This window comes from Macaca nemestrina, chromosome 4 (genome assembly GCF_043159975.1).
Source record: "Macaca nemestrina isolate mMacNem1 chromosome 4, mMacNem.hap1, whole genome shotgun sequence".
Taxonomy (NCBI): Eukaryota; Metazoa; Chordata; class Mammalia; order Primates; family Cercopithecidae; genus Macaca; species Macaca nemestrina.
Genome location: NC_092128.1, coordinates 77,908,087 through 77,932,080, shown reverse-complemented (window position 1 = coordinate 77,932,080; position 23,994 = coordinate 77,908,087). Strand labels below are relative to the sequence as shown.

The 23,994-nt window shown below is 37.8% G+C and overlaps 1 protein-coding gene across 1 annotated transcript in view; it reads left to right on the top strand.

The window, feature by feature from the left end:
- LOC105475566 (collagen type XXVIII alpha 1 chain) overlaps positions 1-23,994 on the top strand; it is a 184,552-nt gene that overhangs the window by 53,107 nt on the left and 107,451 nt on the right. Inside the window, exons 14-18 of the mRNA XM_011730931.2 lie at positions 4,475-4,543; positions 6,983-7,051; positions 19,706-19,774; positions 22,455-22,523; positions 23,580-23,648. Coding sequence (XP_011729233.2) covers positions 4,475-4,543; positions 6,983-7,051; positions 19,706-19,774; positions 22,455-22,523; positions 23,580-23,648 — 345 coding nt within the window. The remainder of the gene's footprint in view (positions 1-4,474; positions 4,544-6,982; positions 7,052-19,705; positions 19,775-22,454; positions 22,524-23,579; positions 23,649-23,994) is intronic.

Sequence of the window (23,994 nt, the reverse complement as noted above, 5' to 3'; positions counted from 1 at the left end):
GTAAGTTGGAAATGCATTTAGTGTTGGTAACACTGAAGATGGTTCCCAACTTACAATGGTTTGATTTATATATATATGTTTTACTTTATGAGAATGCAAACACAATGTATTCAGTAGAAACAATGAGCCCATTGTAAGTCATAAGGAGATCCTTGATTTACCATGGGGTTACATGCTGACCAAACCATTGTAAAATCCAAAAATCTTAAGTCGAACCATCCCATGTTAAGTTGGAAACTGTCTCTATAAGTTTGTGGGAATCTCAATTTCTCAGTTATAATTCTGTCTTCATTTTCCATTGCATGAGCCAAAGTCTTTGCTACTGTTTCTTCCTTTAAATCTCCTAGTCTTCCTACCACACAAACACACTTTTCTATTCAGGACATCTGTTGCACCAGCTTAGATGCTTACCTAAGATACTTAACTTATATGCTAGAGTTTTCGAGTTTTGATTCTCTCTTTTTGAACCCTGTAATTTCTCTTATCTTCTTTGGAGTCTTCCATGCCTTTAAAATTCATCTTAAAAAATGTATATTACCTGTCTTTCTGTTTGTAGCTGAGAATTTTTAACAATATTACCAGAACATGAAATGCTTGCTTGCTTGCTTTCCAAGTCATAATTACACAGAGTTATACTTAATTGGGAACTAAAATCATAACACAGATGGGAAAGATCCTAAATAATGTATCAAAACGTTGCATCAAAATGTCATTATAAAAAAATCAACAATGTGATTTTTTTTTTTTTTTTTTTTTGTGAGACAGAGTCTTACTCTTGTCCCCCAGGCTGGAGTGCAACTGGGCAATCTCGGCTCACTGCAACCTCCACCTCCTGGCTTCAAGCGATTCTCCTGCCTCAGCCTCCCAAGTAGCTGGGACTACAGGCTCCAGCCACCACACCTGGCTAATTTTTGTATTTTTAATGGAGATGGGGTTTTACCATGTTGGCCAGGCTGATCTCGAACTCCTGACCTCAGGTAATCCACCCACCTCAGCCTCCTGAAGTGCTGGGATTACAGGCGCGAGCCACCATACTCGGCCAACAATGTGAATTTTTGAATTATTTAGAAGTAACACAAACACTTATCTTAGGACTGACAAAGGTTCTACTGAAAGTCCTTTACTTCTGTGTCTTTGCCTGAATTATTTCAAGTGTTTCATATTTACTACTCTCTTTTCACTACCACACTAATATAAATCTGTTGATAGATTGAATTAATATTCTAGCTCCGAGACCTACTTTTGAACTGTCATCTGTCATCTTTATGTGATTACCACTAGTGTTGTGCTGGTCTGGTAGACGTAACTGATCCATAAAAATTAAATTGGTTAAGACTGTCAGGGTGATCTGTTTGTTTTTTATGCAAGGTTATTCAGAGCACTGTAAATAAAAAAATAACCCCTGAAAGAGAACTGTAATTACTTTGAGATTAAAAAATAAAGTACATGGCAATGTTTGAAGATAATGGACAGTTACTATTATTATTGGCATATTTATTTCTAATGCTCGCAACGCATATTGAAAGCATTTTTATTTATTATTAACAATATTGAGATTACTATGGAAAGTAATAAGATGAACATAATGAACAATCATATTTTATCCTGTTGTTAATGTCTGAAATAAAGCATTTCACTGATCAGCCTGTGTTAACGGATAATTAGATTCCTTTATTATTTATTTTTTATTAGAGGTGTTCGTTAGAAGCCAAGTAAGTATGTCATAGTTGTAATTGGTTCTCATGGCCTTAGAAAGGACACTGAGTTTTTTTAATAGAATGATTTCTGTCTTTTAAAAATAATCTTTTCGTACTATCTTAATAAATTAAACTATAGCTCATTTAACCCAAGTACCTTCTACTTCTCTTCTCTGGTTAATGATCATCTTTCATTCTGAGTGTTTAACTGGAAGACTTGAGAATATACTGATGGTGTGGAATATTGCTCTAATGGTTTATAGAAATTACACTTTGGATCGCTGCTTTTTTCCCCTAAATGGTTGTCCATGAGCATTAACTCTCTGTTCTCAGCAGCTTTGAATACTTGACTCCTTAAAGCTTCCAATATTTTCACCTCCACCTTAGCTAACGTACTCTAGAAGTGCAGAGAATGAAGGAAGATTCAGTGTTTATTGTGTGCAGCATGCTTTTTACATATTGTTTAATTTAAATAACTCACTCTGGGAATGCCTTTATTTGTAAAAAATTCCATGAAAGGATGTTCTTAGCAATTAAAAGTAAAATAATTTGGATAATAATAGCAGATATTTATTGAGTGCTTAATCTGTAAAAGATTTAAATCTCTCTGACTTAATCCTTACCTGAACACTTGTGGTTGAGGTAGATACTATTATTATCAACATTTTGAGGAGGATGCTGTGCTTCGCAGAGATTGACTTACTTGTTTAAGGTGAAACTGCTAATATGTAGCAGAGCTGGGACTTGAACCTCAGTCCAAATGACACCAAAATCTGCTTTTAACTATTATGCAGTACTGTCAGTTCCATGAGACAGGGAGCAGTTTTGTCTGCTATCCCTAGAACCTAGCAAAGTGCCTTTTACCTACTAGGAGTTTGGTATATCTTTGTTGGATGAATGAAAAAAGTTGAGTGAACTGGAAAAATACTTCCTTACATTTTTAATGTAAGTTGTGTTTTTTTTTAATTTGTCATATTATTAGGGAAAAAATAATTTGTCAATGTTTTCTTTGTTAAAGTATGTGTTTTCTTTGTTAAAGTATGTGATGTTGCCTTGGCACTTTTGGTTTAGTTTGCAATCTATTAATAATTTGGCTTAGTTTGTAATCTGTTAATAATTTTCATGCTCCTATTTATTTTTCTACTAGGTAATTGCTCTGCCAGTAGAGTAAACTGTCATGGATATTGGTGCTTTCATTAAGATCTCGGAAGTGTTAAAAGCTAGGTTTCTGTTAAGTGCCGCAATTTAAACTGAGTAAGATGTTAGCTTTTCCTCTTAATTAAAGTCTTTACTAAATCAGTATGTATAAATACTAAAGAAGATTGTCTTGCAAAATGTAAAACATTAGAGAAGGACAAAAAAATTAAACACTGGCAAACAGATCTTTTTCTTACGAATCTGTAACTGTGATCAGTCGCTGATGAGTATAATGCTGCATCCTTGTTCTGCTACTGGGCTTTAGCAGAAAGCATGTCTTAAATCACCCTGGATTACTGTATCTCCAGCCCAAAGATCATTCAGTGGCTGTAGTGTGCTGGTTTAGGAACTTGTGGGAAAGTTGGCAGACTTTGTTCCATCATGGGTTGATTTCTCTGGCGAGTGAAGCCTAATTATCGTTTAGATTCATCAGAGAAAAAGCTTCAGTTTTTTCTTCTAAGATTCTTGTTATAAGTCCTTTACTACTTTTTTACCTTCTGGCCAAGAAGAAAAGGAGAGAAAAATTATCGTCTTTAAAAATTCCTGATTTAAATGAAAACCTCACTATTACTCTTTTATTTTTCCATTAGTACATTTTCTGCAAGTCCATTCCAAAGCCTGAGACTGTGTTTCTCTTAACTCATGTGAGAAGTCATCTTTCCTAGTGGCTTTCTGAGCAATAGTTACATGAACTTCTTAATTTGAATCATTGCAATTGAAAATCATGTTTCCCCTTAATGATCTTATCAAGATTTCAATTTGCATATGAAACTGCCTGTGGGTTCAACCAGTTCCTGAAATAATTCAAGTTTTAATCCAAATTTATCAGTACAGAAATTAAAACACATGTAAACAGCACTTAATGCTTTCAAACAGCTGTGTGATGATTTCTTCACAGCGCTCCCCCGATAATTAAATTATTAAATCACTCTGCATCCTTCTCTGGGCCACACTGTTCTAGATTTTTAGCATTTCCTCAGATAATTTATTTCTTAATTCTTATTTGAAAGCACCATTTAATTTCCATTTTCTTCTACTTTGAGAACACTGGAATAGAACATTTTATGCCAATCAAATGGAACGAGTATTTAATACAATGGGAATATTATTCTTCATAGCTCAACAATTCTACTGATCAGTATGGAGATTACTAGAAGGATTCTCAGTAAAAATTTAAATAGAGCTACAGTCATTAGCCATTTCTTGGTATTCATGGGAGATTGGTTTCAGGACCTCTGTAGATATCAAAGTCCACAGATGTTCAAGTCCCTTGTATAAAACGGCATAGTATTTGCAAATAAACTATGCACGTCTGGTATACTTTGAATCATCTCTAGATTGCTTATAATACCTAATACAACATAAATGCTGTGTAAATAGTTATTATACTGTAGTATTTAGGAACTAATAAAGTAGAAAAAGCCTGTATATGTTTAGTACAGATCCAACTATCCATTTTTTCTTCTTTTGCATGTGAACTGAAATATAACCATTCTCTTTCTTCCTCTTTCCTCCCTTTCATCACTCCTCCTTCCATTTTCTCTCTCCTCCTGCTCCTCATTTTCTCCTATCCTAACCAGGGTCCCCGTGGTCCTGAGGGAGTACCAGGAGAGAGGGGCTTACCCGGAGAAGGATTTCCAGGACCAAAGGTAACAATACCTTCAGTACCAGGAAAAGGTGCTTTGTCTTGCATGCTCATGAATTACAAATTTTAAAAATGTGTCCTAGCCAATTTTTAGAAGTTAAGTATTTTTCTGACCATCTTTATTCTATTAAATGAAGGAATATGTAATTTTCCCTGTAATGTGAAAGTACAGTAAAATTTGGAACTACAAATAAGTAATTGAAAGACTTCTACTTCATGTAATTACTACACATGAAATTAGAAAAATCTCTTAAAGTAGTTTGCAGTCATTAAAGCCTCAGTGATAAATAACATCCTTATGCCCAGAAGTTAAATCATTATGTGTAGCTATGGCAATGCTTTGCTCACAGCTTTGTTTGTGAAACACAGATAAGAAACCAATCTGTAATAGTACTGCCATCAATATAATAAGAAAGAAGATTTTATCACAGGAACAAAATGTTACAAAAGACCTCCTTTTTACAAACTGGCCATTGAGAATTTCCTATCATTTCCCGTATATAATTCTTGAGCTCAAGTTGTTCTGTACCAAGGGTTGGCAAACTTTTTCTGTAAAGGGGCAGATAGCAAATATTTTAGGCTTTGTGAGCCATATGGTATCTGCTGTAACTGCTTAACTCTGCTGTTGTAGCTCGAAAGCAGCCATAAACAGTGTATAAATGAATGAATGTGACTGTTCCAATAAAACTATATTTATAATAAAAAAAAACAGGCAGTGGGCTGAATTTGGCTTGTGGGCTGTAGTTTGCTGTCCTCTGCTATAGGCAGTTTGTATATAATCTTTGGCACATTTGCTGAAGGCCACGTTAAAAAGGGTTTTCCAAAATACTTTGAGCAGCATCGACAATGTTTCAGAGTATGTAAAGATACATTTTGGAGTCCTTCTTCCTTTATTTCCAAAGTCTTCCCTCAAAACACACACATGCATATACACACGTACTGCCCAGAGAAGTACATGCAGCTTTCTAAGTGGCTGAGACCCTCCACATCAGTCATTCCATCAGGTTACTAAGATATGACCTTCTCAGTATGGCCTCATGCTCTAAAAGTGCATTTCATTCTCAGCTTCTTCCACCATGATCAATATTCAATTACCTATGAGAATCCTAAATCTCTACTAGAGGGAAAACAATTAGATAAAAACAAATAATTCATCCTCAGTTTGAGTGACAAAGATGCCCTTGTTAACAAACACATTTTAATTTGCCATGATAATGGAAATAATATGTTGGATAAAGGGATATTACTAACACCTCTGACTAATCACAGTATCACTATCAGAAGACAGGTCAGCGACTTGGCATGACATCACAGAAAATTTTATAATACACAGTTTGAAATTTTTTTGGCACTTAGTAAATTTCTATTTCTATTTATGTGTAGCCCAAATAATCTGAAAAATTCAAATAGAATTATTTCTCTTTAAAATCTGTGTTTTTTAAAGAGAAAGAAATAAATGGGAAATGAATATGTGAAACATTAAGAAGAGTATTCCAGGGTATTTCATAACGACAGGTTCAACATACTTTTATATCATATAAAGTACCATCATACGTTAGTGATACTCTTGTATGTAATAGCTCATGGGCGCTGACCTCTATCTCATCAAAGAAAGAACACATCATGTTCTGTGCTGTTATAGGGTCAAGTATATGCAGTTATATTCTGTGGTAATGATCAGAAGAACCCATTAGTCAGAATATTTCATTCCTCAACCAGTCAGACCAATGGGTGTTCTCTGTATGTGCTATTTGGGGCTAATTTGTAAATGTTCTTTGATTTTACTCTTGGTTCTAATAAATTTATTAAATGAATGCTACTTCTGATTGATTATATGGTTTATTTTTCATAAAAATGCATGAAGTATTATGACAATATAAATTATATTAAGGACAGAGTTGTTCACTTAGGTCATGTAACTATAGAAGCATATCCAAGAAGATTTTCCATGAATTCTTTTAAACATAAATTTTCAATGAATGTTTATAAACACAGACAAAAAAACTTAGTGATCTAATCCTAGCAAGTATTCGTTCACATATTAGTATGAGAGAGAAATTTTCCTTTTGTGATGGACCCAGTTTCAGCAATATTAAGGAAAAGGAGGCTTGATCCAGCTAGTTACACTACGTGATTGATTAGGTGCTCCATTTCCAGAATATTTTTGTTTAAATTGGGAACTGAGCTCTTTTCTAACTTCAGGGATGCTACATATGTGTTTTGCTTGGATAGCTTCCTTCTTGTTTAAGTGTTATGACTAATGTATTTTTTGCAAGTTGCAAATCTCAGAGTCAATTAGAATTACCCGTTTGTAGTAAACAATGACTATGGATGCTTGATTTAAAAAATAATTTTGAAGCACAATTCATAGTATTTGTAATGTAAACTCTTTTAAAATTCGGATTTTGGTTGGTGCATTGATATCCTTCCCTTGTACTTTCAGGGTGAAAAAGGTTCTGAAGGACCAACTGGCCCACAGGGATTACAAGGCCTGTCAATCAAAGGGGACAAGGTACCGTATAATAGGGTATACACTAGAAACAATGCCAATAAAATTGTCATCGTTTTTTATGTATGTACATTTCTGAACTATATACATGACAACCATGCCACACAGGTATCTGGTTAATTATAAATCTAGTATGTTCTTTTTTTAAAATTAATTTTTTTTTATTTCCATAGGTTATTTAGGAACAGGTGGTGTTGGTTACATAAGTTCTTTAGTGGTGATTTGTGAGATTTTGGTGTGCCCATCACCCAAGCAGTATATAGTGAACCCAATTTGTGGTCTTTTATCCCTCACCCTCTTCCCATGCTTTTGCCTGAGACCCCAAAGTCCATTGTGTCTTTTTTATGCCTTTGCATCCTCATAGCCTAGCTTCCACATATGAGTGAGAACATACGATGTTTGGTTTTCTATTTCTGAGTTACTGCACTTAGAATAATAGTCTCCAATCTCATTCAGGTCACTGCGAATGCTATTGATTTATTCCTTTTTATGGCTGAGTAGTATTCCATCATATATGTGTATATATACACACACACACTATAATATATGTATCATAGTTTCTTTATCCACTCATTGATTGATGGGCATTTGGGTTGATTCTATGTTTTTGCAATTGCAAATTGTGCTGCTATAAACATGTATGTGCAAGTACCTTTTTCGTATAAGACTTCTTTTCCTCTGGATAGATATCCAGTAGTGGGAATGCTGGATCCAATGATAGTTATACTTTTAGTTCTTTAAGGAATCTCCACACTGTTTTCCATACTGGTTGCACTAGTTTACATTCCCACCAGCAAGGTAGAAGTGTTCACTGTTCACTGCATCCACGCCAACATCTATTATTTTTTGATTTTTTTGACTACGGCCATTCTTGCAGGATAAGGTGGTATCACATTGTGCTTTTGATTTGCATTTCCCTGATCATTAGTGGTGTTGAGCATTTTTTCATGTTTGTTGGCCATTTGTATATCTTCTCTTGAGAATTGTGTATTCATGTCCTTAGCCCACTTTTTAATGGGATTGTTTGTTTCTTTCTTGATAATTTGTTTGAGTTCATTGAAGATTCTGGGTATTAGTCCTTTGTCAGATGTATAGATTGTGAAGATTTTCTCCCATTCTGTGGGTTGTCTGTTTATTCTGCTAACTGTTCCTTTTGCTGTGCAAAAGCTTTTTAGTTTAGGTCCCAGCTATTTATCTTTGTTTTTATTGCATTTGCTTTTGGGTGCTTCATTATGAAATCCTTGCCTAAGCCAATGTCTAGAAGGGTTTTTTCAATGTTATCTTCTAGAATTTTTATAGTTTCAGGTTTAGATTTAAGTCCTTGATCCATCTTGAGCTGGTTTTTGTATAAGGTGAGAGATGAGGATCCAGTTTTATTCTTCTACATGTGGCTTGCCAATTATTACAGCTGAATTATTCCACTTGAATAGGGTGTCCTTTCCCCACTCTATGTTCTTGCTTGCTTTGTCAAAGATCAGTTGGCTATAAGTATGATGGTTTATTTCTGGGTTCTTTATTTTGTTCCACTGGCTATTTTTATACCGGTGGCTATTTTTATATGTGGCTATTTTTATACCGGTACCATGCTGTTTTGGTAACTATGGCCTTATAGTGTAGTTTGAAATCAGGTAATTGATGCCTCCAGATTTGTTCTTTTTGCTTAGTCATGCTTTGGCTATGTGGGCTCTTTTTTGGTTCCATATGAATTTTAGAATTGTTTTTTCTAATTCTGTGAAGAATGATGGTGGTATTTTGATGGGAATTTCATTGAATTTGTGGATTGCTTTCGGCAGAATGGTCATTGTCACAGTATTGATTCTACCTATCCATGAGCATGGGATGTGTTTCCACTTGTTTGTGTCATCTATGATTTCTTTCAGCAGTGTTTTGTAGTTTTCCCTGTAGAGGTCCTTCACCTCCTTGGTTAGGTATATTCCTAAGTATTTTATTTTATTTTTCGTGGCTATTGTAAAAAGGGTTGAGTTCTTGATTTGATTCTCAGCTTGCTTGCTTTTGGTGTATGGAAGAGCTACTGATTTGTGTACATTAATTTTGTATCTGGAAACTTTGTTGAATTCTTTTATCAATTCTAGGAGCTTTCTGGAGGAGTCTTTAGGGTTTTCTAGGGAAATAATCATATCATCAGCAAACAGACAGTTTGACTTCCTCTTTACCAATTTGGAAGTTCTTTATTTCTTTCTCTAATCTGATTGCTCTGGCTAGGGCTTCCAGTACTATGTGGCAGAGGGGTGGTGAGAGTGGGCATGCTTGTCTTGTTCCAGCTCTCAAAGGAAATGCTTTCAGCTTTTCTACATTCAGTATTATGTTGGCTATAGGTTTGTCATAGATGGCTGTTACTACCTTGAGTTTTGCTCCTTGTATGCCAATTTCGCTGAGAGTTTTAATCATAAAGTGATGCTGGATTTTGTCAAATGCTTTTTCTGCATCTATTGAGATGATCATGTGATTTTTGTTTGTTGTTTTGTTTTTTTGAGGCAGGGTCTCACTTGTTGCCCAGGCTGGAGTGCAGTGGTACCATTTCAGTTCACTGCAACCTCCACCTCACAGGTTGAAGCAGAAGGCTCCTGCCTCAGCCTTCTGAGTAGCTGGGATTGCAGGTGCCCACCACCATATCCAGCTAAATTTTATATTTTCAGTAGAGATGGGGTTTCACCATGTTGGCCAGGCTGGTCTCGAACTTCTGATCTCAAGTGATACACCTGCCTTGACTTCCCAAAGTGCTGGGATTACAGGTGTGAGCCACCGTGCCCAGCCTGTTTTATTCTGTTCATGTGGTGTATCACATTTATTGACTTGTGTATGTTAAACTCATCCCTGCATCCCTGGTATGAAACCCATTTGATCATGGTGGATTATCTTTTCTATATATTGTTGGATTCAGTTAGCTAGTATTTTGTTAAAGATTTTAGCATCTATGTTCAGCAGGGATATTGGTCTGTAGTTTTCTCTTTTGGTTATGTCCTTTCCTGGTTTTGGTATTAGGGTGATACTGGCTTCATAGAGTGTTTCAGGGAGGGTTCCCTTTTTCTCTATCTCGTGGGAAAGTGTCAATAGGATTGATACCAATTCTTTGAATGTCTGGTAGAATTTTGCTGTGAATCCGTCTAGTCCTGGACATTTTTTGTTGGTAATTTTTAAATTACCATTTCGATCTCACTGCTTGTTATTGGTCTGTTAAGGGTATCTACTTCTTTCTGATTTAAGCTAGGAATGTTGTATCTTTTCAGGAATTTATTCATCTCCTCTAGGTTTTCTAGTTTATGTGCATAAAGGTGTCCATAGTAGCCTTGAATGATCTTTTGGATTTCTGTTTGGATTTCTTTTTGATTTTTGGTGCCAGTTGTAAATCTCCTGTTTCATTTCTAATTGAGCTTATTTGGATTTTCTCCCTTCTTTTCTTGGTTAATCTTGCTAATGGTCTATCAATTTATCTTTTCCTTTCTTTGTCTTTTTTTTTTTTTTGAAACGGAGTCTTGCTCTGTCCCCTAAGCTGGAGTTCAGTGGCACGATCTCGGTTCACTGCAAGTTCCGCCTCCTGGGTTCATGCCATTCTCCTGCCTCAGCCTCCCAAGTAGCTGGGACCACAGGCGCCCGCTACCACACCCGACTGACTTTTTTGTATTTTTAGTAGAGATGGGGTTTCATCGTGTTAGCGGATGGTCTCAATCTCCTGACCTTCTGATCCGCCCGCCTTGGCCTCCCAAAGTGCTGGGATTACAGGCGTGCGCCACCACACCCAACCAATTTATCTTTTCAAAGAACGAGTTTTTGTTTCATTTATCTTTTGAATTTTTTATATTCAATTTCATTCAGTTCTGCTCTGATCTTGGTTATTTCCTTTCTGCTGAGTTTGGGTTTGGTTTGTTCTTGTTTCTCTAGTTCCTTGAGGTGTGACCTTAGATTGTGCTCTTTCAGACTTTTTGATATAGGCATTTAGGGCTATGAACTTTCCTCTTATCACCACCTTTGCAGTGTCCCAGAGGTTTTGATAGGTTGTGTCACTACTGTCATTCAGTTCGAAGAATTTTTAAATTTCCATCTTGATTTCATTTTTGACCCAATGATCTTTCAGGAGCAGGTTATTTAATTTCCATGTATTTGCATGGTTTTGAAGGTTCATTTTGGAGTTGATTTCCAGTTTTATTCCACTGTGGTCTGAAAGACTGCTTGGTATAATTTCAATTTTCTTGAACTTACTGAGGCTTGTTTTGTTGCCTTTGATATGCTTTATCTTGGAGAAAGTACCATGCACTGTTGAGTAGAATGTATATGTTGTGGTTGTTGGGTAGAACGTTCTGTAAGTATCTGTTAAGTCCATTTGTTCCAGAGTATAGTTTAAATCCATTGTTTCTTTGTTGACATTCTGTCTTGATGACCTGTCTAGTGCTGTCAGTGGAGTATTGAAGTGCACTACGGTTGTTGTATTGCTGTCTCTCTCATTTCTTAGGTATATTAGTAATTGTTTTATAAATTAGGGAGCTCCAGTGTTAGGTGCATATATATTTAGGACTGTGATATTTTCCCGTTGGGCAAGGCCTTTTATCATTATATAATGACCTTTGTCTTTTTTAACTGTTGCTACTTTAAAGTTTGTTTCATCTGGTATAAGAATAGCTACCCCTGGTTGCTTTTGGCATCCATTTGCATGAAATGTCATTTTCTATCCCCTTACCTTAAGTTTAAGTGAGTCCTTATGTGTTAGGTGAGTCTCCTGAAGTCAGCAGATAGTTAGTTGGTGAATTCTTATCCATTCTGCAATTCTATATCTTTGAAGTGGAGCATTTAGGCCATTTACATTCAATGTTAGTATTGAGATGTGAGGTACCATTCATCATGCTATTTGTTGCCTGTATACCTTTTTTTAAAATTGTATTTTTGTTTTATAGGTCCTGTGAAATTTATAATTTAAAGAGTTTCTGTTTTGATGTGTTTCCAGGATTTGTTTCAAGATTTAGAACTCCTTTTGGCAGTTCTTGTAGTGCTGGGTTGGTAGTGGCAAATTCTCTCAGCATTTGTTTGTCTGAAAAAGACTGTATCTTTCCTTCATTTATGAAGCTTAGTTTCAGTGGAAACAAAATTCTTGGCTGATAATTGTTTTGTTTGAGGAGGCTGATGATAGGACCCCAATCCCTTCTAGCTTGTAGGGTTTCTGTTAAGAAATCTGCTGTTAATCTGATAGATTGTCATTTTTAGGTTACCTGGTGTTTTTGCCTCACAAGCTGTTAAGATTCTTTCCTTCATCTTAACTTGAGATAACCTGGTGACAAGGTGCCTAGGTGATGATCTTTTTTGTGATGAATTTCCCAGGTGTTCTTTGAGCTTCTTGTATTTTGATGTCTAATTCTCTAGCAAGGGTGTGGACGTTTTCCTCGATTATTCCTCCAAATATATTTTTCAAACTTTTAGATTTCTCTTCTTCCTCAGGAACACCGATTATTCCTAGGTTTGGTTGCTTAACATAATCCCAGACTTCTTGGACACTTTGTTCATATTTTCTTATTCTTTTTTGTTTGTCTTTGTTGGATTGGGTTAATTCGAAAACCTTGTCTTTGAGCTCTGAAGTTCTTTCTTTTGCCTGTTAAATTCTATAGCTGAGAGTTTCCAGAGGGTTTTGCATTTCTTTCTTTTTTTGAGGTGGAGTTTCGCTCTTGTTGCCCAGGCTGGAGTGCAATGATGCGATCTCAGCTCACCATAACCTCCGCCTCCTGGGTTCAAGTGATTGTCCTGCCTCAGCATCCCGAATAGCTGGGATTATAGGCATGCGCCACCACGCCTGGCTAATTTTTGTATTTTTAGTAGAGACGGGGTTTCTCCATGTTGGTCAGGCTGGTCTCAAACTCCTGACATCAGGTGATCCACCTGCCTCGGCCTCCCAAAGTGTTGGGATTACAGGCGTGAGTCATCGTGCCTAGCCTGCATTTCTATAAGTGCATCCATGTTTCCTGAAGTTTTGATTGTTTTTATTTATGCCATCTATTTCATCGGATATTTCTTCCTTCATTTCTTTTATCATTTTAAAAATTTCCTTACATTGGGCTTCACCTTTCTCTGGTGCCTTCCTGATTAGCTTAATAACTCACCTCCTGAATTCTTTTTCAGGTAGATCAGGGATGTCTTCTTGTTAGGATCTATTGCTGGTGAGCTAGTGTGATTTTTTGGAGGGTGTTAAAGAACCTTGTTTTGTCATATTGCCAGAGTTGGTTTTCTGGTTCCTTCTCATTTGGGTAGGCTCTGTCAGAAGGAAGTTCTAGGGCTCAAGGCTGTCATTAAATTCCTTTTGTCCCATGGTGTGTTCCCTTGATGTAGTAGTCTCACCATTTTTCTAGGGACGTGGCTTCCTGAGAGCCGAGCTGTAGTGATTGTTATCTCTCTTCTGGATCTAGCCACCCAGCAAGTCTACTGGGCTCCAGGCTGGTAATGGGGGCTGTCTGCACAGAGTCCTATGATGTGGACCATCTGTGGGTCCCTCAGCCATGGATACCAGCACCTGCTCCAGTGGAGGTGGCAGGGGGATGAAATGGACTCTGTGAAGGTCCTTAGCTTTTGTTGGTTAGTGCAGTATTTTTGTGCTGGTTGGCCTCCTGCTGGGAGGTAGTGCTTTCAAGAGAGCATCAGCTATGGTAGTATGGGAAGCAATAGGTGGTGGACGGGGCCCTAGAACTCCCATGAGTATATGCCCTTTGTCTTCAGTTACCAGGGTGGATAGGGAAGGACTATTAAGTGGGAGCAAGGCTAGGTGTGTCTGAGCGCAGACTCTACTAGGGTGGGTCTTGCTGTGGTTGCTGTGGGGGATGAGGGTCAATGGAGTTGTGTACCTAGGAGGATTATGGTTGCCTCTCCTGTGCCATGCAGGTTGTCAGGGAAGTGGGGGAAAGCCGGCAGTCACAGGTCTCACCCAGCTCCCATGCAAACCAAAGGGCCGGTCTCGCTCCCACTGTGCCCCTCCAACAACATGGAGTCTGTTTCCAGGCAGTGGGTGAGCAGGGTTGAGAACTTGTCCCAGGCTTCCCGCCTCCCAACTAGGAAAGTCAGTAGAGCTTTCTTTCTTCCCCTGCCTGTGGAGTCTGCACACTGGATTCACGCCCTTTCCTGAGTTCTGACCAGGAGACTTCTCAATCTGTTGAAATTGTTACAAAGTTCAGTTGGAGGTTTCCTTCCCACTGTGGCCTTTTCCCAGTGCCTCTGGCAGACATCCTCAAGGACCCCAGTGATGTGAGGCAGAGATGGCTTGCTAGGGGACCCACTGAGCCCACAGGGATTTTTCCCACTGTTTCTTCTACCCCTGATTTCACTCGGCTCTATCAATTGACTCAGCTTCCATAATCTAGACCTAGTGGGGTATGTGTTCAGGGGCGGACAATCTCCCTTTCCCATTTCCATAGTTTGGGCACTCATAATATTTGGGGTGTCTCCTGGGTCCTGCAGGAGCAATCCATTTCCTTCAGCAAGTATGGGTTTTCATGGCTTTCCTAATGTATTCCTGCAGTCGTTCTGGAGCAAAGGTTCACAATGCGAGCCTCCACGTGCTGTTCTTTCCATCCGAGTGGGAGCTGCAATCTAGTCCTGCCTCCTGCCCACCATGATCTCCAAATCTAGTATATGCAAGATATATTATTATGTAGGATGACCTATGATCTGAGAAACTTGATTATTTCTATTTATTGTAATGTCTCACTTATTTGGGTTCTGACATCCAGTGACTTCTACCATCAGTAAAGCAGCTCTGAATCCAGACGTTATCAAAAGATATTTCTTCTTAGTAAAGAAAATAGTTGTTAAAAACACTGACTTGACCTTGTTATAGAAGTGTATATCCATCCCTAGGCTCCCACTCAAATATATTATCTTAAAATATTTTTCAATTGGGTTAAAATAAGGAAACTCATTTAAGAAAACTAGTGTTGATGCCCTCCCACAAGGACCAACAGGAATCCATCCAGAGTTTTAGCAAGGCTTGTTGACTCTGTAGGGAGGGAGACCACATACGATGAACCTACAGGAACTCAGGAAGAGGATGAAAGATATTTCATAGGATTTGCGCTTGTGTTAGGTGATTTTTGGGAATCATTTAAGAAATCAGGGCCAGGCGCGGTGGCTCTCGCCTGTAATTCCAGCACTTTGGGAGGCCGAGGAGGGTGGATCACAAGGTCAGGAGATCGAGACCATCCTGGCTAACACATTGAAACCCCGTCTCTACTAAAAAAAAAAAAAAAATTAGCCGGGCATGGTGGCAGATGCCTGTAGTCCCAGCGACTCAGGAGGCTGAGGCAGGAGAATGGCGTGAATCCGGGAGGCAGAGCTTGCAGTGAGCTGAGATTGCGCCACTTCACTCCAGCCTGGGTGACAGAGTGAGACTCCATCTCAAAAAAAAAAAAAAAAAAAAAGGAATCAGGGATGGGGTCTGGGTTGAATGTTATCAATAATCGGAGATAAGTTTAGGATTGGGTATTTAATGAATCTCATCTAGAAGTTGGGACAAATGGAGTTAGGCTGAGTCATAACTGGTAGAAGTAGCCATCACTCATTTTAGCCAATATTGGAGATGTTTGATCATTTGAGGGTTTTGTACAGTGTTTGCTGTTTTTGTCTGTGCTTAGATATAATTATGGAATAGTCTGGCTTTCCTCTTGGTCCATCACAGTCATGGGGTGGCCTTGTATGATCTTGGTGATTTGTCAAATTGTTCGTGTTTGGCACGATAGCCTAGTTGCCAGGGTCAGGTCAGCTCCTCGTTGTTAGGGATTGCTTTTCTCTTTCTCACTGGCTATTTGTTTTCTTTACAACAGCTGCAGATTATACCAGATTAGAAATGGGAATGGGGCTGGTGATAGAAGCTACTAGAGGCTGATACAGCCATAAAAAGCAGTGGAAGTGAAGCTGCCAGAGGGGGAAGGATATAAGAAATGTGTAAAAAAGCAGAGAGCTCATATCAATTCAGAGTCATTTATATATCAGCCTTTAAGCATATCGTTATATTGTATATTATATTGGAATAACAATTGATATTCATGATTATATCAAGTGTTGGGTTTCAATCTTGAGTGACTTATTTTCATTTGCTGGTAGTTATTTCTTCTAGCTGTTTGTATTTAAATAGCAGAAATAAATAGTGATATGAATTTTAGATGCAATACAATTCTTTTTTCAAGTCTCTTAGCTCTGGTTGTACTGCAGCTCCAAAATACTCCAAAAAACTCCAAAAAATACGTAAGATGCTCTTTCTTCCTTTGGAGCAGTGAGAACTGAATACAACAGAATCATTGTTTTATGAGTTCAGTAAATTAACTTTTTCAGGTGGTGTTGTGACATGGTGCATGTATTTTTACATCTGGAGCTCATGCAAAGAAAACACTTTGAAATATCAGGATATTATTACATAGCAAAGCTTTTATCTGCTGTTCCCTCAATACTATCTTCTTTTTCCTTTCTTCCTTTCCTATTCTTTTACATATAACACTAGATTCAGAGACCTTGGTGTCTGTGATTCAAGTGATAATATACACAAGCCTCTGATAAGGCCTCTCATATATAAAGGTACAAAACAAAGTTGTACTTATGGCGTGAGTATTTAAATGTCAATAACACTGCACAAAAAGGGACCCTCTCTTACGTGTTTAACAAATATTTGCAAACTAGTGGCTGTGAGTTGGTTTTTGGAGTCAGAGTGGACTTGACTCTCACTTCTGCCATCTAACAGTTGTGTGACCTGGGGTGAGTTACTTACGCTCATCTGAAAAATGGGGATCGCCACTTTACTGGGGTTGTTGTGAGGATAAATGAAAGGATGTAAAGCATTTAGCACAATATCTGATGCATAAGAAATCAAGTTCTGAATCAGAATAATCCAGCTCTGAGCCAGAACTTGAGTCCATTATGTTTTCCTTCCATAATATTGATGTAGATCAAGGGTTGATAGAAAGTAGAACACTAAGGAGTGTATTCCAGGGCATCTCTTAGTACAGGTTCTATATATTTAATATTATATAAAGTTTGATCTAATGATACTTTTTTTTTTTTTGAGACAGAGTTTCGCTCTTGTTTCCCAGGCTGGGGTACAATGGCATGATCTTAGCTCACCGCAACATTCACCTCCCCTGTTCAAGCTCTCCTGCCTAAGCCTCCTAAGTAGCTGGGATTACAGGCACGTGACACCATGCCCAGCTAATTTTGTATTTTTAGTAGAGATGGGGTTTCTCCATGTTGGTCAGTCTGGTCTCGAACTCCTGACCTCAGGTGATCCACCCACCTCAGCCCCCCAAAGTGCTGGGATTACAGGCATGAGCCACCGTGCCTGCTAAATGATACATTTTTCTTCATAAAAACATTTATTTAGTTCAAACATTGGCCAACTGTGGAGCTGGCTGCCTGTTTTTATAAATAAAATGTTATTGGAGCACAGGTATACTTGTTCACTATGTATTATCTATGGCTACTTTTGTACTACCAATGCAGCATTGATCAATTACAAAAGAGACGTTATTATGACCCTCAAGTCCAAAATGTTTACTATCCAACTGTTTAAAAGTTTTGCAGCCCTAATATAGTCTAAATACAACTGCAATTAAAATGAACATCTTAACTATGTTACTCAATCCAGTAGTCAATTCTCTGTTGTCAATTTATTTGCCCTGTTGGTAGCATTTGACAGATGGATCCCTCACCTTCTTTTTTTTTTTTTTTTGAGACGGAGTCTTGCTCTGTCACCCAGGCTGGAGTGCAGTGGCCGGATCTCAGCTCACTGCAAGCTCCGCCTCCCGGGTTCACGCCATTCTCCTGCCTCAGCCTCCCGAGTAGCTGGGACTACAGGCGCCCGCCACCTCGCCCGGCTAGTTTTTTGTATTTTTTAGTAGAGACGGGGTTTCACCGTGTTAACCAGGATGGTCTCGATCTCCTGACCTCGTGATCCGCCCGTCTCGGCCTCCCAAAGTGCTGGGATTACAGGCTTGAGCCACCGCGCCCGGCCCCCTCACCTTCTTGAAACACTCTCTTCACTTCGTCTCTCTGGCTGCTTCCTTCTCAGTCTCCGCTGCGGCTTCTTCATCTCTGACCTCTAATGATTGGAGTGCTTAAAGGGCAGGCTCAGTCCTGGGACCGTCTCTTTTTTCCATTACTTGGCAAAGTCACTCAATTATGGCCTTTAATATCATTTATATACTGTGGGCTCCCAAATTTATGTTAATCCCAGGCCTCCCCCACCTACTTGATATCTCTATTCGAATGTTCGTTTTAGGCATCTCAAACTAAACATGTCCAAAACTGAACTCCTGATCTCACCCTCTACCTCAAACCTTGCTTTTCTCTCAGGTTTTTTCTTCTCGGTCAATGACAACTCTATTCTGCCAAAAGCCTTGGAGACATCCCGGAGTCCTCTCAATCCTCAGCAAATCCCATTACTCTACCTTCAACATTATCCAGGTTCTGAGCACTCCCCACCACCTCTGCTCTCAACACGCTGCTTTGTGCCCCACCATCTCTCACGTAGACCTCCCTTCAGTCTGTTCTCCATACAGCTTCCAGATGGGGCCTTAAAAAACAAGTCAGATCTCTCACTTCCCTTCTCAAAACCCTCCAGTGGCTTCCTATCTCACTCAGAGAATAGCCAAGTCCTTACAATGGCCTCAAAGGCCCCAGTAATCCTTCTACCTGACTCCACTGCCATAATTCTCTGACTTCATTGTCTACCGCTCTCCCTCATGGAGATGGTTCCACCAGCACTGTCTCCTTGCTGTTTCTGGAACATGTCAGGCATGATCTTTGCTTTGGCTGTTTCTCTGCCTGGAATGCTTTTCTTCTGGGTTTCTACCTGGCTCATTGCCTCTCATCAGTGACATCATCTCTGGACATCTTAACCAAAATCATCGCTGCCTCCTCTCTTCCCTGATTAATTTTTCTCCTTCACACTTATTATTCAACAGACTAGTTATTTTATCTACCTGTCTTGATTACTATCTTGTTTCCCCTACTAAAATCTAAGCTCAACGTAGGACAGAGATTTTGAGCTGTTTTGGTCACTGTTGTTTTCCGAGTGTTTGGAACACTTTCTGGCATATAATGGGCACTCAACAAACATCTGTATAAAGACACAGAAAGAATGAATGATGTTCTTCTTGTTGGTACTTTAATTTTCTTTTCTCAATTTCATGGAAGAAGAAAAATAGGGCTCTTTAATTTTGCTGCATTCACTTGAGATCATTTCTTAATTTTCAAAATGCATTTTAAATAAGATTTGGAGGGAAAGGGTATTTAGAAAATTTAAAAATATTTTTCTTCAATTTATCTCTCAAATTCTATTTTTATTATATCCTATGAATTTTCTACTTTTAAATATTTCTGTTATAATCTTAGCAGAAAATGTTTGTGTTATAACAACTATTTAGGAATTTTTGTTTGTGAGAAAAATGATTGATAAATATAAGCCTATACAAATGCTCACCAACTTAGACCGAATAGCAAAATGTCATTTACTATTTTGGAGAATTTGAACTATAAACTGTTTAAAAGGAATAAAATAAAGTTTTATAATTTTCCATGTTGAACTTTTTTTATGGTATAAAGATAGATTTTAACATAGCCTAATTCCAGGTTAGCAAAGTATGAAATAATAAGATTTTGTTTTAATGTTGTATTTCTGTGCAGGGGGATATGGGACCTGTGGGACCCCAAGGACCAATGGGGATCCCTGGAATCGGGAGTCAAGGGGAACAGGTAATTAATGCATTCTTCCTTTCCCTTCAGTGCAGAACATTCTAGCCCCATCTTGGTCTTCATTGAAGGCCAGTCCTGCAAACAGCTATGAGTGTGTTTGACAGTTAATTGCAATGGAGTATAAGTCCAGAAATGAATATAGGGAAGGATAAGATGGTTTCATAAGAAGATATTATTTTTTAGAACTTCCAAAGGCTTAAAAAATAGGTAGTGTGTTTCATGAGGCTGTGACTTTTAACATTAAAACCTAATTAACAAGGTAAAGGTTTTGGTGCAATATTTTTAGTTCCCCTTGGGAACAACAGTTTACTTACCTGCTGGTTTGTATATTCTTTTTCTCCTTGAAGCTTTGTGAAAACTGAACCCCACTCTCTCCCGAAGGAGTAGAGTAGTATCCCCCCACCAACCACTCCAACAAGCTACATACCAATTTTTTAAAAAGTATTATAGTTAAAACTTGGACCAGGATCAGAAGTAACCACTTAGTTTAAGGGGCACCCTTCTTGAATAGAAGCAAACCACAGAGAAAATTTATAAATGACACCTGGCCCGTTGGTGAGAAGAAAAGAAAGATCTGTAAGAATGTCTACGTTCGTGATTAGAACCACTTCCAAAATCTTCTGATAACTTTTGGAAAATCTGGGTATTGTGATAAATCTAAATAATGTGAAGATAGTATAACAGTACTCTCTACTGTTGTTAACCATGTAGTTTTTTGTTCACCGTATGCTTTGTTGTTTACCGTATACTTATGCAGTCTCATAATCAAAGTGACCAACAAATCCAGTTTTATGCTAAATATCTCCTGGTTAGAAAGTGGCAGGTTAGGTTTGATTAAGATTTACGATTAAGATTTATGATTAAGGTTTGAATTATTCTATTGCTTAGAGAATGAATAATGCTTTCTTTATCTAGGGTAGTGGGAGAATGGAAGAATTTAAAAAATGAGATAATTCCAAATGTCATTGTTGAGATTAACTTTGGGTTTATTTCTAATTGTCTGCTAATTTATTGTTGTTATTACTTTTTTTGTTAGTCCAAACAACAGCAAAGTTGGGTATGACTCCTTTTTCCATTCCCTTGCCCTTGACAGAGGTCCTAGGAATCTTAAGGTACAGAAGAAGCCAAGATAACTGTATAAATATTTAGATAATAATTAAGAGCTGGATATTTGGGCAACTCAAATCATGATTTGATGATACCAGCAGACATTCTCAAGCCTTGTAGTTTATTTGTTGGTTTTAGCAGGGGCTTACTGATCCCAAAAGTGGCTGGACAATGCTGTCACATCTTGGGTCTTGCGGTGCTCCTGGTGCTGAGTCACTACTATGGGGCTAAACGTGAGGTTCAAAGACAAGTCTGTCCAGATGGCCTGTGAATTCTGGACCTCCTACCTACAGCTTCTCGTTGCCTTTAATGCTGTTCCTTGGTGGAGGTTGTTGTTCTTCAGCTTGGGAAACAAAACAAAACAAAACAAAACGAAACAACTCTTGTACGTCTTTCATTTTCTCAACCCCTTTTCTTCTTTTCAAAAAGAAAAAGAATTTTGGGTAGATGTGTCCTTATAGAGCTGATCTCAATTGGAAATGAGACCTCTATTTGTAAAATGATCTGAGCAAGAAAATCATTTATTTACCTTTTAAGACAAATGATATAAATTCTACTTAAATTTAACCTCTGTTCATTTACTTAAATTTAACCTCAGTTATTCAATGTTCTTATCTTTAATTTTATGTGTTTATCCATTACATTCTTGTTATATTTGATCTTCCTATTTCTTTTATAAAAATAAGTGTTTTCCCTCATGTGTTTATAAGGGAACTTCTGTTTCCAGCAACATGTTTACAATATCTCTTAAATGGCCCACAGATTTCTGTTAAATATTTGGAGGCTTGATCAACTCAGATCTTTTACAAAATAGAGTGAAATATAAACAACCACATATACACATGTACATATATGTGCACATCCCTTTTTATACCCACGTGTAAAAACCTCCTTTATAGTGTGAAGGAGGGAGTCAAGTGTTTGAACATTCTTCAATTTGGAATCTACTGACTATTGCTTCTTAGAGCCTAGGTCAAACCTTCAATTTACCATCCTGATACATATATATTGGGACAACTGGGATATAGGTTTGCCTGCATGTGACAGAGATATGAAATAGGTTAACTAGATGTAATTTTATTTTCCTTACTTAAAACTCCAAGCTGGTATAGTGACTGTATTAATCAGTCTTGTTAGTCTGCCATACTGAGGGTGCTGTCCTCATCTGCGTGATCCTGGATGGCCACCCTCTCTTAATTCCAGCTACTGAAGAAGAGGAAAAGGAAAGGAGAAGGCATACCTCTTCTTTTAGCATGAACCAGGAATTACATACATCACTTCATTCACATCCCATTGGCTAGAATCTAGCCCACATGGCCACTCCTGGCTGCAACAGGGACTGAGAAACATGGTCTTTATTCTAGGCAGACATATGGGCCAGCTAAAATTTCTCTTAATATGGAAATAGGGAAGAATGCAAATTGTGGTTTAACTAGCAGCCTCTGCCACCCCACTCCACAAATGTTTATTGAGTATAAGTAACTTATTATGGAGTTTGAACTAAAGTTTCACTTTAGAGGATTTGAAACTACTTAATTTCACTAATACTATTTTATAAAATTTTATTTTAAAGGGAATCCAAGGTCCTATTGGTCCACCTGGTCCACAAGGGCCCCCAGGACAAGGCTTACCTGGTTCCAAGGTAACTTTGTAAATGAGAGCAGAGTTTAATATATCTATAGTATAATTGCTGTTTTCTAATCAGTGCCAGTGCATTTAGAAGACAGCAGATAGAATGAACTTAATCAGAGATCTCTACTTAATGCAAAATGTTACTGATATTCCTGACAATTTAGAAAATGTAATATGTATTCTTTATGCTTTAAGAAAGTTTTACTTATGCAATTTTCATTTGTTGTTTTCTTTGTTACTTTTACTTATGAGATCCTATTCTAGCAACTCAAGCAGTAATATTAACAGAGGCAACTAGTGGTTATGTGTCTTTCTAGGTCGGCTAACTTTCATTCTCACCACCACTCTGACAGTAGGTCCAACTACTAAAACCATAGCTAAAGAGATGGGATCAGAAATGACCTAACAAATAAAAATGTTTTATGTACTTGGGAATCAAACTATCTCATAGATTGGAACTATTATTTTTTCCTTGAGGAGGAGCATGGCACTTATTTAACTAGTTATCCTTAATATTGCTTCTAAGAATCATGAATCATTGTTAAATAAATAAAATGCTTCTCTGAGACTGCTCACCTTAGAACTCACTCCTTAGAGCTGTACGTGTGAGAAGCCCCTCAATGGAGCACTCTGACTATTCTTGAGAGTTTTGATTTGGAGCTTGTCCTTAAAAGCTCAAGTTGTGTTCTCTGCTTATGACATTGCTCTTGATCAGCAGTTACCTTGCCTTTTCCTGTGCCAATTTTAGTTGTTCTTGAATGCAGCTGCCTATCTTTTCCAGATACCCTCCACAAGGGGCTCCTTAAAAATCAATTCTGAATATGCTATATGGCCTATATTTTAAGTCAGACCATATATACATCAAATATTATATATATTTTTCATTTACATAGATTCCAAATCTGGTGCAAATCCATCCATCTGAAGGGATTTCAGGCAATATATATGAATTGAGCATATGAAACTGTTTTACTTTATTGATATAAGACAGGTTTTAGGAGATCAACAGCAGGAATATATTATTTTCACTTTGCTGCTGTATTAAAATACTCCCTTTTCTTACTAGGGAGAAGTAGGCCAAATGGGACCTACAGGCCCTCGAGGACCAGTGGGAATTGGAGTACAAGGTCCAAAGGTGAGTTGACTGCTGCTCAGAAGTGATATGATACTTTATTTAATATTATGTAAGGTTTCCTTTATATTTAATTGCAGTACAGATCCTGCATGTGTTATCTAATGCTATATTAACGGGCTCCTTTTACTTTTTAAGTGTGGCTACTACTACTGCAAAAGCTATAATTACGTGTATGGCTTGCTTTATATTCCTCTTGGACAGTGCTGCTCTAAAATATATACTCCACTGGGGTGGCACTTTGTTTATCTTGGTTTATTATGGAATCCCCAGCTTTGGGGACATGATAGATTCTCAATAAATACTGCTGAATAAATGAACAAATACTTAGTTTGCCCTTCACAGTTTC